At 39.6% G+C, this 13,707-nt stretch overlaps 1 protein-coding gene across 2 annotated transcripts in view; it reads left to right on the top strand.

The window, feature by feature from the left end:
- NUP133 (nucleoporin 133) overlaps positions 1 to 13,707 on the top strand; it is a 62,560-nt gene that overhangs the window by 31,212 nt on the left and 17,641 nt on the right. For both annotated transcript variants that reach the window (XM_003415223.4, XM_064282914.1), the window contains 8 exons: positions 2,976 to 3,070; positions 4,830 to 5,054; positions 6,386 to 6,508; positions 7,285 to 7,384; positions 7,927 to 8,178; positions 9,295 to 9,428; positions 12,671 to 12,829; positions 13,461 to 13,596. In XM_003415223.4, coding sequence (XP_003415271.2) covers positions 2,976 to 3,070; positions 4,830 to 5,054; positions 6,386 to 6,508; positions 7,285 to 7,384; positions 7,927 to 8,178; positions 9,295 to 9,428; positions 12,671 to 12,829; positions 13,461 to 13,596 — 1,224 coding nt within the window. The remainder of the gene's footprint in view (positions 1 to 2,975; positions 3,071 to 4,829; positions 5,055 to 6,385; positions 6,509 to 7,284; positions 7,385 to 7,926; positions 8,179 to 9,294; positions 9,429 to 12,670; positions 12,830 to 13,460; positions 13,597 to 13,707) is intronic.

Below are 13,707 nucleotides of genomic sequence, written 5' to 3'. Positions count from 1 at the left end.
ATGGCATTGGTCAAAAATTTCAGAAAACAATAAATGCTGGCAAGGTTGTGGGGAGATCAGAACTCTCATATGCTGCTGGTGGGAGTGTAAAATGGTACCAGCACTATGGAAAACAATATGGTGCTTCCTTTAAAAAGCCAGAAATAGACATACTGTATGATCCAGCAATCCCGCTCCTAGGAATATATCCTGGAGAAATAAGAGCTGTCACACGAATAGACATAGGCACACCCATGTTCATTGCAGGATTGTTCACAATAGCAAAAAGATGGAAACAACCTAAGTGCCTATCAGCAGATGAATGGATAAACAAACTATGGTACATACACACAATGGAATACTACACAACGATAAAGAGCAAGGTAAATCTGCAAAACGTCTTACAACATGGATGAATCTGGAGAGCATTGTGCTGAGTGAAATAAGTCAATCACCAAAGGACAAATATTGTGTGAGACCACTATTATAAAAACTCAAAAAAAGGTTTACACACAGAAAAATACAATCTTGATGGTTACGAGGGAGGGGAGGGGTGGAGAGGGGAAATCACTAACTAGATAATAGACAAGTGTTAACCTTGGTGAAGGGAAAGACGATACCCAATACAGGGAAAGTCAGCACAACTTGACCAAGGCAAAGGAAGACACTTAGAGGGACACAAGAAGGAGAAAAAAAAGAGCAACCACAGTAAATACTATAGCATATACAACTTTAGAACAACAGTAAAAAATAATAACTTAAGCGCAGATACATAGGCAGATACGTATGTTCAATAGGGGTGGAGGGCGTAAAGGAATATACCTATGTACATATATAGGTTTGACCGTGGATATTTTTACATACATATATATTTGTATGTGCAGCATATATGTTCATATATATAATAGAGCACAAAAGGGTTACAGTCATAGAAGCTTCCTACAGAGATCCAAGCAGCTCAAGGGACCAAGTTACTTGGGCTGAGGACTGGGGACCATGGTCTTGAAGGACATCTAGGTCAACTGGCATAACATAGTTCATAAAGAAAATGTTGTACATCCTACTTTGGTAAGTAGCGCCTAGGATCTTAAAAGCTTGTGAGCAGCCATCTAAGATACATCTGTTGGTGCCATCACATCTGGAGCACAGGAGAATGAAGAAGAGGAAAGACACAAGGAAAATACTAGTCCAGAGGACTAGTGGACCACATGAACCACAGCCTCCACCAGCCAGAGCCCAGAGGAACTAGATGGTGCCCAGCTATCACCACTGACTGCCCTGCCAGGAATCACAACAGAGGGTCCTGGACAGAGCAGGAGAAAGATGTAGAACAAAATTCAAATTCACAAAAAAGTCTAGACTTACTCATCTGACAGAGGCTAGAGGAACCCCCAAGACTGGCCTCCGAACACCATTGTGTCTCAACTGAAGCCACTTCTGACATTCACCTTTCAGCCAAAGATTAGACAGGCCTATGGAGCCCTGGCAGAAACCCTGGTGGCGTAGTGGTTAAGTGCCACGGCTGCTAACAAAAGGGCTGGCAGTTTGAATCTGCCAGGCGCTCCTTGGAAAGTCTGTGGGGCAGCTGTACTCTGTCCTGTAGGGTCGCTATGAGTCGGAATCGACTCGACAGCACTGGGTTTGGTTTTGGTATGGATCCCTGGCAGTGCAATGGTTAAGAGGTATGGCTGCTAACCAGAAGGCTGGCAGTTCAGATGCACCGGCTTCTCCTTGGAAACCCTATGGGGCAGTTTTACTCTGTCCCGTAGGGTGGCAATGAGTCAAAACTGACTCTTTGGCAGGAGGTTTGGGTTTTGTTTCTACGACAAGCAGTAATACATGTGAGTAAGTGCTTCTCAGATCAGTCAAGTATATGAGACTAAATGGGCAGCACCTGCCCAAAAGCAGAGACGGTAGGAAGGGACCGGAAAACTGAACGGATGAATGGAAAGTGGGAACCCGGGGTAGAAAGGGATGAGTGGTGACGCATTGTGGGGATTGCAACCAATGTCATGAAACAATATGTGTATAAATTTTTGAGTGAGAAACTAACATGCCCTGTAAACGTTTATCTAAAGCACAATTAAAAATGTGGGGGGGGGGGGGGTGCGGCGCGGCGGTGCTCAGAACAGATCTGGATAATAAAATAGAAACCGGGGAAACATTAGAGCCAATCCTAACTGTTGTAGCTGAGACAGTCTAATTGGCGCTGCTTAGCTTTCTTGGGAAACACTGGTGACGCAGTGGTTTACTGCTATGGCTGCTAACTAAAGGGTCAGCAGTTCGAATCTGCCAGGTGCTCCTTAGAAACTCTATGGGGCAGTTCTACTCTGTCCTATAGGGTCTCTATGAGTTGGAATCGACTCGATGCACTGGGTTTTTGGTTAGCTTCCTTGGCATTTTATTTCTAAAAGGAGATTGATGGTATAGTTAGACATTTGGCCCTTATTTGTCCCCAAATTAAATGGTAATTTTGGCACAATCACTTTATTTGGCTAAGAGAAATGCCGCGTTCACCTGAGAGGGGCCGTAAGCCGTCTCAACAGGTGGAAATGGGGGTATCACGTTCTCCTGCCTGCCCCAGGTGACTCCCCTCTTTACACTTGCTCCCCACTGCTCTGCAGCATCAAGGACACTTGAGGGGTTCCCAGTGAACTGTCTGAAACATACGTTCTCTCCTCATTAGAGGTTCATGAAGAAAACCTCAGTGCTTACCTTCTTCCTTTGACTTTCTCTTCAGCTCTCAAGCTTAGGACGGATTAAACAGTAACTTATTTTGCATTTTGAATACAGTGTGAATTCAAGTAAAGAATTATATCAAACCCCCAAAACTTTCCCCTAAATTTTTTTAACTCTTGGGTAAACGCTGTAAACAATTATATTGAAAGGTTGTTGCTTTCCTTTGTATAGGCTTTCTTCCCTTTTTATTTTGATGGCAACAGTTACTGTAAAGGCAGTATGTTGTGTGCTTCAGTTTTGTTATTGTGTTTCAACAGAAGCGCCTGGCTTCAGCAATACAGCATTAATTATTCTGCACCAGCTAGAAGATAAGATGAAAGCCCATTCTTTCCTTATGGACTTCATTCACCAAGTAAGATTCCCAGTGGCTGAGCACCAGGGATGGCCGGACAACTGCCTTTACCATCGCCCACTATAGGGGGAACCCCCTTCTCTTATTCTGAGGCATTTTGTTGGGTGGGGCATGACTAATGTTTTCCATTTTCTGTGCTGATTTAAAAGTAAACAATTCCAGGGCTGTGTGGAGGCTTGTCATTCAGTATAAAAAACTACATTGGAAATAAGATTAAAAGAAAAAAAATACTTTTAAAAGCAGAATTTTATTCATATTTCTTCTGTGCTTTTATGTAAAAGCAGGTTTTCATAAATTGGTTTTGTATTAGAAAAATAGGAATAGTGGGGTGAAGACAGATTTATGTATCTGGATTTTAAATTTGGAAGTGCAATTAAATTCAAATCCTAATTTAAATATTCTATTGTTTGTAAAATTCATATTGAGTCTAAATTAGAAAATGCTTTTGCTGCTGGACAGAATTGTTACACAAAGTTACCCATCCTTGCCTTGCCAACAAATGGTGATTCCTAGGTACATACCCAAATTCATTAATGTAATCCTGGTTTTGCTTTTCTTTTTTTTTAATCAGTAATGCCCCTGTTTTGAGGAGACCCTAGTCAGTGCTGTTCAGTAGAACTTTCTGTGTGGTGATGGAAATGTATTCTATCTGTTGTGCCCAGTGTGGTGGCCACTAGCCACATGGGGTTGTGGTTATCGAGCCCTTGAGGAGCTAAGTTTCTTAAAAGTTAATTTTAATTAATTTACATTTAAATAGCCATTAAAACCACCAAACCAACCAAAATGGAAACCCTCGTGGCATAGTGGTTAAGTGCTACATTACCAAAAAAAAAAACCCCGTTGCTGTCCAGTCAATTCCGACTTACAGCAACCCTGTAGAACAGAGGAGAACTGTCCCGTAGGGCTTCCAGGGAATGGCTGGTAGATCTGAACTGCCGACCTTTTTTTCAAAAGTGCTTTAAGTGAAAGTTTACAGTTCAAGTCAGTTTCTCATACAAAAACATATACACACATTATTATGTGACCCTAGTTGCTCTCCCTACAATGTGACAGCACACTCCTCCTATCCGCCCTGTACTTCCCATGTCCATTCAACCAGCTCCTGTCCCCCTCTGCCCTCTCATCTCGCCTTCAGAGAGGAGCTGCCCACATAGTCTCATGTGTCTACTTGGAACTGTCGACCTTTTGATTAGCAGCCGAACACTTAACCACCGTGCCACCAGGACTTCAAAATTTAAATGTATATTAATAAACGGAGAAATGTAAATGTGATAGTGGCTACCCCTTTGGGCACTGGGACCACTTGTGTAACTGCGTTAGCTAGAGGGCAGGCTGAGCTGAAGGGCCTGTCATCAGAGTTGGTGGCTGCTGAGTTTCTAGTTCCCAGAAGTCTGGAATGTAGCGTAGTTAATTGGTATAGAAAGAAAAGAGCAGTTAGATCATCTTGATAACCATAAACCATAAGTAATAGTTTGGTAATAATGATGGGTAGAAACAACAGTAGTGGACAGAAACTCTGGCATGGCTCTGATTTTAGACAGGAACTTTTATGCTTTCTTACAAATATGAACAGCCCTGACTGACTCGTGTGTGTGTAGTTGGAAACAGTTGCGGTCAGAAGGAGAGACGGCTATAAATGCTGTCTGGGAGTTAGAGCCAGAGACTCCATACCCAGTGTGCTCCTGGTGAAAATGTGACTGCATTATTTTGTATGTTGCTGTCAATGCTTTCTAAGAATATCTGTTTGTCTTTTGGCAAGGTTGGCTTATTTGGACGTCTCCGCACTTTTGTAGTAAGAAGAACACCAATGGCAACTCGACTGTTGCTCTGTGAACATGCAGAAAAGCTGTCAGCTGCTATTGTTCTCAAGAACCACCATTCCAGGCTTTCTGACCTTGTGAACACAGCTATATTAATTGCTTTAAACAAAAGAGAATGTGAAATTCCATTCAACCTCACTCCTGCAGATGTCTTTTTTAGAGAGGTAAGATAAGTCCTTTTTCTTACCCTTAATATAGCCTTGTAGAGCTGTGCCTTTATACTGGTCATGCCCCAGCAGGGGAAGGATTGAAAAAAATTTAAATTATGAAGGTCTTGCTGAAATTTTAAATTGGATTCCATATTCTCTGGATGAAGTATCACTCGAAAAAAATTTTTAAAGCATCAGTCATTTATTGCTTAATCCTATAGATTACAGCTTGCAGCGTTGACTGAGATGTACTCCCAGTTGACTTTGTGTGCTGGGTTTTCTCTCCACGCCCACTCTTGACTGAGACGCTGCCAGAAGGTCAGAGGCGGAAGCCTTAGCCCCTCAGCCTCCTTGCTGTAGGGTTGCTACAGTTTGCTACAATTTCTGACTTACTTCTCTCTCTCTGGGTGATTATTTTCTATAATACATGCTTTTGTTATTTTTTCATTTTAAGAGTATAAAAATTTTACTTTTAATCTTACAAATTAAATGTGCAGATATGAGAGGTGAAGGAAGATTTTTTGCTTGGGCTGTTAGGATGCTTTGTGCTAACATCAGAAATATACAAAAGGAAGAACAAGGTTTGTGAGAGAGTGATTCATTGTGGGTGATGGCATGTCTGTGTGTGGTTCCTTCTGCTAGTTTGTGAGCCCCTCGAGGACAGCAGATGGATTTATCTCCTTTCATCTCCAAGTGCTCGATGCTGTGTAAACTGTAAATAATAAATATACATTTACTTAATGAATAAAGGGAGAAAAGCTTAACTGTGGGCTGAAACTGGAAATAACAGTTGAAATACTTAAGGAAATTTTTGCATCATATATTAATTAGTGAAAAAATAGAAAAGTACAGTTAGATGTTATATATTTAGTTAGTTGTTTTCTTATATACTACTATTCTTCAAACTTTTCTGTTATGGCTAAAAAGGGGGTAATCCTCAAAGATAGAAATCAGCCAGTTCATTAGTTTGGGGGTCATCGTTTGGCTTACATTGTATTACTTTGTAAAGTGAAGTCGTTTGTAACCTAGCACAATTTAAAGGTTACACTGAGTACTAATAGCTATAATAAACAAATATTTCAGTTACTTGGTATTTAAATAAAAAATCTACTCGATAACAATCCAGAATTTGCTGATTTCTAAGAATTATTGGGGTACTCTTTCAGGAGGCTCTAACTTTTCTCGGTTTTTAAGTATGTTTTCACCGTAACTGTTAGTAAACCTTCTTCTGTATAATGAGCTGAAGGTATGACTTAGTTAGTAAAACCCAGTGAGTTAGATTCAGGCAGTTGTTACCATCACCGTAGTTTTTGTGGTAAGCGGTTGACTTCTGTGTACTCCTTCAGGTGTCCCAAGTAGACACCATCTGCGAATGTTTGCTGGAGCACGAGGAGCAAGTCTTGAAGGACACATCACTGGACTCTGTTGAGTGGGCTGAGGTGGTGATCAATGTGAATCATATCCTGAAGGTACAAAAATGGAGTGATGGTTTCAGCAAATCCAAGCCTAGGGGGCGGATAGAAAAGAAAGAAAGCGACTTCCTATTCCTACTCTGCACCCCAATGAAGTATAAGGTTTTAGCCATTTGTTAGCTCCAGAAAGTTAGAAAAATAGCATTTTATTAATCTCTTAACAAATATTTTGAGTGTTTGTCTTATGCATATAAATAAGTGTCTATAATCCTGAGTTTCTGCTTGGTGGGATAAACTTTTTTTTTGGAGGAAGATGTTTATATCACTGCAGATGTATTAATGTAACTGTCTAAATGTTTTTCACTTTTATTTTTTAATTGTTTCAAAGCTTGCTACTTACATTACTCATTTGGTGAATGAAGCCAGTAATGTTGTTGGGTGCTGTCGAGTCGATTCCGCCTCATTGTGACTCCACGTGACAAGAGTTGAACTGCCCCATAGGGTTTTCTTGGCTGTAATCGTTAAGGAAGCAGAGCGCCAATTTTTTCTCCCGCGGAGCAGCTGGGTGGATTTGAACCTCCAGCCTTTCAGTTAGCAGTCAAGTGCTTAGCCATTGTGCCACCAGGGCTCCAAAACTGGTATTAGTTTTCCGAAATTGAACATAAGTTATGGAGCAAAACAGATTTTAAATTCAGGAGGCCCCAAAAAGGAATCTTACAGACCCATGCTGAGTGTTTTTCATGTTAACAGAGTTTGATAGTTCAGATTGTCTTCAGAAACACTACGATTCATGACTTTCTGCATGTGATAACACATTTCACTTTTTTCCCCAGGATATGCTGCAGGCTGCTAGTCATTATCGTCAAAACAAAAGCTCCTTGTATAGAAGAGAAGAACCCCTAGAAAAAGAACCTGAGTATGTTCCATGGACAGGTGAGATTGAAGCATTAAGCTCATGTATACTGATTTACTAACAATCGCTCCAAATATATTTCTAGGGATGCATCGTTTTTGGATGCTTGTATTACTTCCCTAATGAAATGAAAAATAACGTGCCATCTTCAAAAAGTGAACTCTTGTCAAAATCACTTTATTCCTGTGGAATCATTTATAGATCTCTGTAATTTATTTGTTTGACTGGCACTTATGCTTCTACTAGGTTTCAGTATACATAGTTATTCCTAGAAGCAGGTTCTGGCCTGGAGATAATTGACTGTATGTTGATTTAATACAAGAAAGCGGAAAGTAGAGTAGTTTGAAAGGAATTTAGAAGGAAAAAGGATCACGTTTACTTGGCGTTGCTGAGGACATCTTCATAGAGAAGGTGGGGTTTGAGCAGGACATAGATAACAATTGAACATCTGTTTGATTTATTTTTCAAGCAGCAGTGAAGTGGCATAATTTTTAGGCAAGTGCTCTTTCCTCTAGCCATTATAGAACCTTAATTTACCATATTACCTTGTGTGATTTCACAGCAACGAGTGGTCCCTCTGGCATTCGCACAGCAATAGTGCGCCAGCATGGGACCGTCCTGAAGATGATTTATCCTCAAGCGGACAGCACCCTCCGGAACATTCTGACAGAACAGCTGGTAGCACTGATTGATTGCTTCTTGGACGGTTATGTTTCTCAGCTTAAGTCTCTGGACAAATCCAGTGATCAAGAAAGATACAACAATCTGGAAATGGAATACCTGCAGAAGAGATCAGATCTTTTATCTCCTCTTCGTAAGTTTGTGATGTTTAGTGAGGCCTAGCCGTGAGTTGGAATCAATTAGACAACAACTGAAATTTTTTTTTTTTTGGATAGGTCTTTGAGGGATCTCTGAGTGGTGCAAACAGGTAACACACTTGGTTGCGAACTGAAGGATTGGAGGTTTGAGTTACCCAGAGGCACCTGAGGAGAAAGCCCTGGTGACCTCCTTCTGAGAATTCAGCCACTGAAAACCCCATGGAGCACAGTCCTGCTCTGACGCACACGGGTTGTCATGAGTGGGGATCCACGGTAAAGGGAACTAATGACCAAAAAAAAAACCAAACCCGTTGTTGTCGAGTCGATTCCTACTCATAGCGACCCTGTAGGGCAGAGTAGAACTGCCCCATAGAGTTTCCAAGAGCACCTGTTGGCTTCAAACTGCCACCCTTTGGTTAGTAGCCATAGCACTTAACCTCTGCACCACCAGGGTTTCCAGTGGAACTAATAGGTCTTTAAATTTGCAGAATAAATGAAGGAGTCAAATAGTTAATGTACTTTATTCAGTGTAGTATCATTAATCTAACTGTAGCCAAGGATTTAAGGCAAAACAAATATGTACAGCTTTCTGTGTTCATTTATTCAGTATTTTTTCAGGTGCATGTGCCGTTCAACCTTTTTCTAGGTAGACTGTCATGGAAGATGCTGAATATGATTTAAAAATGAATATATCAACATATGAAGACTGTCCTCAGAGAGCTTATCTCAAAAGGCAAACCAGACTTTACATGAGTAGCTAGGCTGCAGAGTAGAGTATGATAAGAGCTGTTAGTTAGAGAGGTACAGAAGAGATATTATGGCTGGGCAGTAAAGGACAAATTATTTTCAAGGCTAGAATTAGGCAGAGTTGGATGTTTTGTGAGCCCATGAAAGAAGGAAGTAGCGTTTTGGTAGTGGTGAAACAAGGAACTGTATTTTCATTTTTAATGAGTTTATGTGGGTTATGAAACTAACTACCAGTAAGTGAAAAGGTTTCCATACCATTAATTATTTTTAGTATATACAAATAAAGGTACAACTTTAATTTTTTTTGATTATACAGTTTGTTTTTGCTAACAGTGTTTTTTCCCCATCTGTTCTCATTTCCGTAGTTACATTAGGCCAGCACCAGTGGGCTGCATCTTTAGCAGAGAAGTACTGTGACTTTGATATCTTGGTGCAGATGTGTGAGCAGACTGACAACCAGACTAGACTACAGCGGTACATGACCCAGTTCGCTGAACAGGTAACAAATGTTGAATATTTAGGCAGTGGATTCTGTAGTGAGGCTTTAACATTTCATATCTATGATTAGGGTTTTAATTTCTTAGTGCTGCTGTAGCAGAAATACCACAAATGGGTGGCTTTAACAAACAAATTTATTTTCTCACAGTTGGGGAGGCTCTAAGACCGAATTCAGGGCACCAGCTCTAAGGGAAGGCCCTCTCTGTGGGCTCTGGGGGAAGATCCGTGTCTCTTTTCAGCTTCTGTTCCTGGGTTCCTTGGCGGTCTTCACGTGGCATGGCACTTATCTTCCCCATCCATGCTTCTTTCCTTGTGCTAATCTTCTCTTTCATATATCACAGGTGACTGGCTTAGGATACACCCTCCACTGATAATGGTCTCGTTAACGTGACAAAGAAAGTCCTGTTCCCAAATAGGATTGTATCCACAGGTATAGGGGTTTAGGATTTACAGCCCATATTTGTGGGGGACACAATTCAGTCCATAACAAGAATATAATACAATCCTTTTGTAGTTGTAATCCTTTTAAGGAGATATTAATTTGTATATTATGTCTTTTGTAAATTGTAAAACAGTTCATTATACTGTATATAAATATTACTGAAAGATTCTTTTTACCTTTGAAAAATATGTTAAAATTTTCTGTTCTTACATTTTCAGTTGTAATAAAAGTACTGGGTGCATGAATGTTGGTAAAGTTTTAAAGATTTGAACAGAAGGTACTTAGGAGCTTAGGAATACTACTCAGAGCTCAGATTTACGTACAACTAAGGTTACTATTTTCCTTGGGTCTCACATCATGTTCCCTGTTTTTTAAAAAATTTCACATTATGATGTCATGTAGGTAAATTTAAGTTGGTCATTAAACCAGTTTACTTAGTTGATTTTTACACAAAACTTACTTTTTTTCTTGTTGTTAGTACCATCGAGTCCATTCTGACTCACAGTGACCCTATAAAACCTGTTGCTGTTGAGTTGATTCTGACCCCTAGTGACCCCATAGGACAGAGTTAAGCTGCCCCATAGAGTTTCCTAGGTTGTAATCTTTATGGGAGGAGATTACCAGGTCTTTTCTCCCAAGGAGTGGCTGGTGGACTTGAACCACCAACCTTTTGGTTAGTAGCCAAGCACTTAATCATTTTGCTACCAGGGTGCCTCTTTTTTTTTTTTTTTTTCTTCTTATAAAAGTAATAGTATATGAAATTGAGAAAATCCCTATAAGCAAAGAAGATAAAATCATCCAAATTCCACTACCCTGAGATAACCTTTTTTAACATTTCATTTATATTCTTTCAGTCTTTTTTTACTCAATATTATTACAAATGAACATATTTTGGTAACTGCTTTTTTCACTTAATGTATCACAAACTTTTGTCCATATCATTAAATATTCTATAGCAACATTTTTTTTTCCTTTTGCAACTCCTTTTTTTTTTTTAATTTTTATTGTGCTTTAAGTGCAAATATACAGCTCAAGTCAGTCACTCATACAAAAACTTATATACACCTTGCTATGTTCTCCTAGTTGCTCTCCCCCTAATGAGACAGCACATTATTCCTCTCCACCCTGTTTCCCCCATGTCCATTCAGCCAGCTTCTGTCTCCCTCTGCCTTCTCAACTCCCCTCCAGACAGGAGCTGCCCACATAGTCTCATATGTCTAATTGAGCCAAGAAGACCACTCCTCACCAGTATCATTTTCTGCCTTACAGTCCAGTCCAATCCCTGTCTGAAGAGCTGGCTTTGGGAATGGTTCCAGTCTTGGGCTATAGAAGGTCTGCAGACCATGACCTCCGGGGTCCTTCTAGTCTCAGTCAGACCATTAAGTTTGGTCTTTTTACGAGAATTTGAGGTCTGCATCCTGCTGTTTTCCAGCACCATCAGGGGTTCTCTGTTGTGTTCCCTGTCAGGACAGTCATCAGTTGTAGCTGGGAACCATCTAGTTCTTCTGGTCTCAGGCTGATGTAGCCTCTGTTTTATGTGGCCCTTTCTGTCTCTTGGGCTCATAATTACCTTGTGTCTTTGGTGTTCTTCATTCTCGTTTGCTCTAGGTGGGTTGAGACCTATCGATGCATCTTAGATGGCCGCTATATAGCAACATTTTTAATGGTGTTGTATTTCGTTGACTGGGTGTAACTTATTTGATCAGTGCCCGATTGTTGGACATGACATATCTACTATTTTACACCATTGCTGAAGTAAATACTTTTGCATAGATCATGAGTTTTCAATTTTTTAAACTAGATTCTGCTTCTCTGTTGACATTTTCCATTTATCCATCCATTTTTGCTCTTTTTTTTTCTAAATTTTCTTTAGCATACTTAGTAGCCCTTTTGAAGTCCTTTTGTACTAAACGCAAATATGATCACTTCTGAACCTGCTTCTTTTGCCTACTTTTTATCTTAATTTATTAATCATATTTTCTGCTTCTTGTATCTTGTAATATTTTAAACGATATTTTGGACATGGTGTATTAAAGAACCATAAGGATCCAAATTGATGTTATTTTTCCCCTGGGAGGGTTTCCCTTTTCCTCTTTTAGGTAGAAAAGGTGAGAGGCAGATCATTCAATCCAGTCAGAAACAGGTGGGCCAGGGCTTGCTTGCAGTTTTGTCACGTTTATTTTATTTTTGGTTTCAAAAGTATCGAAAAGAGAGACTGATGTTTGTTGCAGAATCCCACATTTAGTGGAAAAATCTGATCTCAAATGCTGTGAGACTGCGGGACATTTTATTTACTCTTGCTTCACAGCCCAGCCTCTGCACCACCCCAGTGTACCACTTTATCACCTAGTTCAGGCTTCTACCCTGAGAGTATGAAGTTACTGTGACTGTCACTTTCTGTGACAATGGAGATGTTTTATATACATGCGCTCTCCAAGGTGGTAGCCACTGGTAGCTGTTGAACAATTAAAATGTGGCTAGTGTGACTGAGGACCTGAAATTCTTCCCTTTAAGTTGAAACATCTCCGTGTGGCTAGTGGCTACCATAGTTAGTGATCACTGGTCTTGAGCAAGACATCCTTTCTAAATGCGAATTTACTCATTTGTCAGATGAGGTGATAGAATTAGGTAATCTTTGAGGACGCTTCCTAATTAAATCCTGCAATATAGGAAATTAGTGTTTAAAACAAGATTTCTATTTTGGAGCCTAAGACCTTTGGAAGAAATGACTATTTTATTATCAGAAATGTATTTTTAAAACCATATTACAGATATTAATGGATTCTTGTCTCTGTTCATAGAATTTTTCAGACTTTCTCTTCCGTTGGTATCTGGAGAAAGGAAAGCGAGGCAAACTCTTGTCTCAGCCCATTTCTCAGCATGGGCAGCTGGCGAGCTTTTTGCAAGCTCATGAACATCTCAGCTGGTTACATGAAATTAACAGCCAGGAATTAGAGAAGGTAAAGGAGAATTTAGTTATATGGAGCAGATTTATGCCATTTTTATTTGGTTTTCATTAATTTTTAGTTATTATACTACTACTACTGTAGATGACTTAAAACGTGTACCTTTCTCCCGTTCTCTCATATAATTGAAATAAAACATTCTTTTTAATTTTTGATGATATCGTCATTCCTTCTCATATCTCAATCATAAATTTAGTCTATTCTGATAGGACTACTGTTACGGTAAAATAAAGCACAAAATTTTTACTAATGTGTAACAGTCATTGACTGTTTTGTAGTGAGTATTTTCTTGTAATAAAAATGGTCATATTATGAGTAAAAACAGCACACAAATTAATTTTACAGTTTGTTCTTGGCTGGAAGTTGCAATGAACATATGAATGATTACAGAGCAACTGTCTTATCCATATCTCTTTTCCTGATTAATGGTACGGTTGGGATTTTCTTTCTGATTACCCCTAGTGTTGTAGCACGGATAACTTTTTAGGTTTGCTAATTACTGAATTGATTTTTCACTGATAGACAGCTTGGCGGGGGAGACTAGTTTGGGATGGGCTTAACCTTTATTTCAACTTGAATTAGTACCCAGGATCTTACCACGGTTTTCATATTTTGTTTATTGTAGGCTCATGCAACACTTCTAGGTTTGGCAAATATGGAAACCCGTTACTTTGCAAAGAAAAAAACCCTTCTTGGCTTGAGTAAATTAGCTGCCTTAGCCTCAGACTTCTCAGAAGATGTACTGCAAGAAAAAATTGAAGGTAAAAAGAATTTGAACAAGAAAATAGCCAAACCAGCCATGCTATCATTTAATGGTATCTGTTAGAAACGGGATTTCTCTCTCCTTTCAGAGGAATGCTTTTTTATTCGGT

Source organism: Loxodonta africana, chromosome 3 (genome assembly GCF_030014295.1).
Source record: "Loxodonta africana isolate mLoxAfr1 chromosome 3, mLoxAfr1.hap2, whole genome shotgun sequence".
NCBI lineage: Eukaryota > Metazoa > Chordata > Mammalia > Proboscidea > Elephantidae > Loxodonta > Loxodonta africana.
This window is presented reverse-complemented; position numbering and strand designations above follow the sequence as displayed.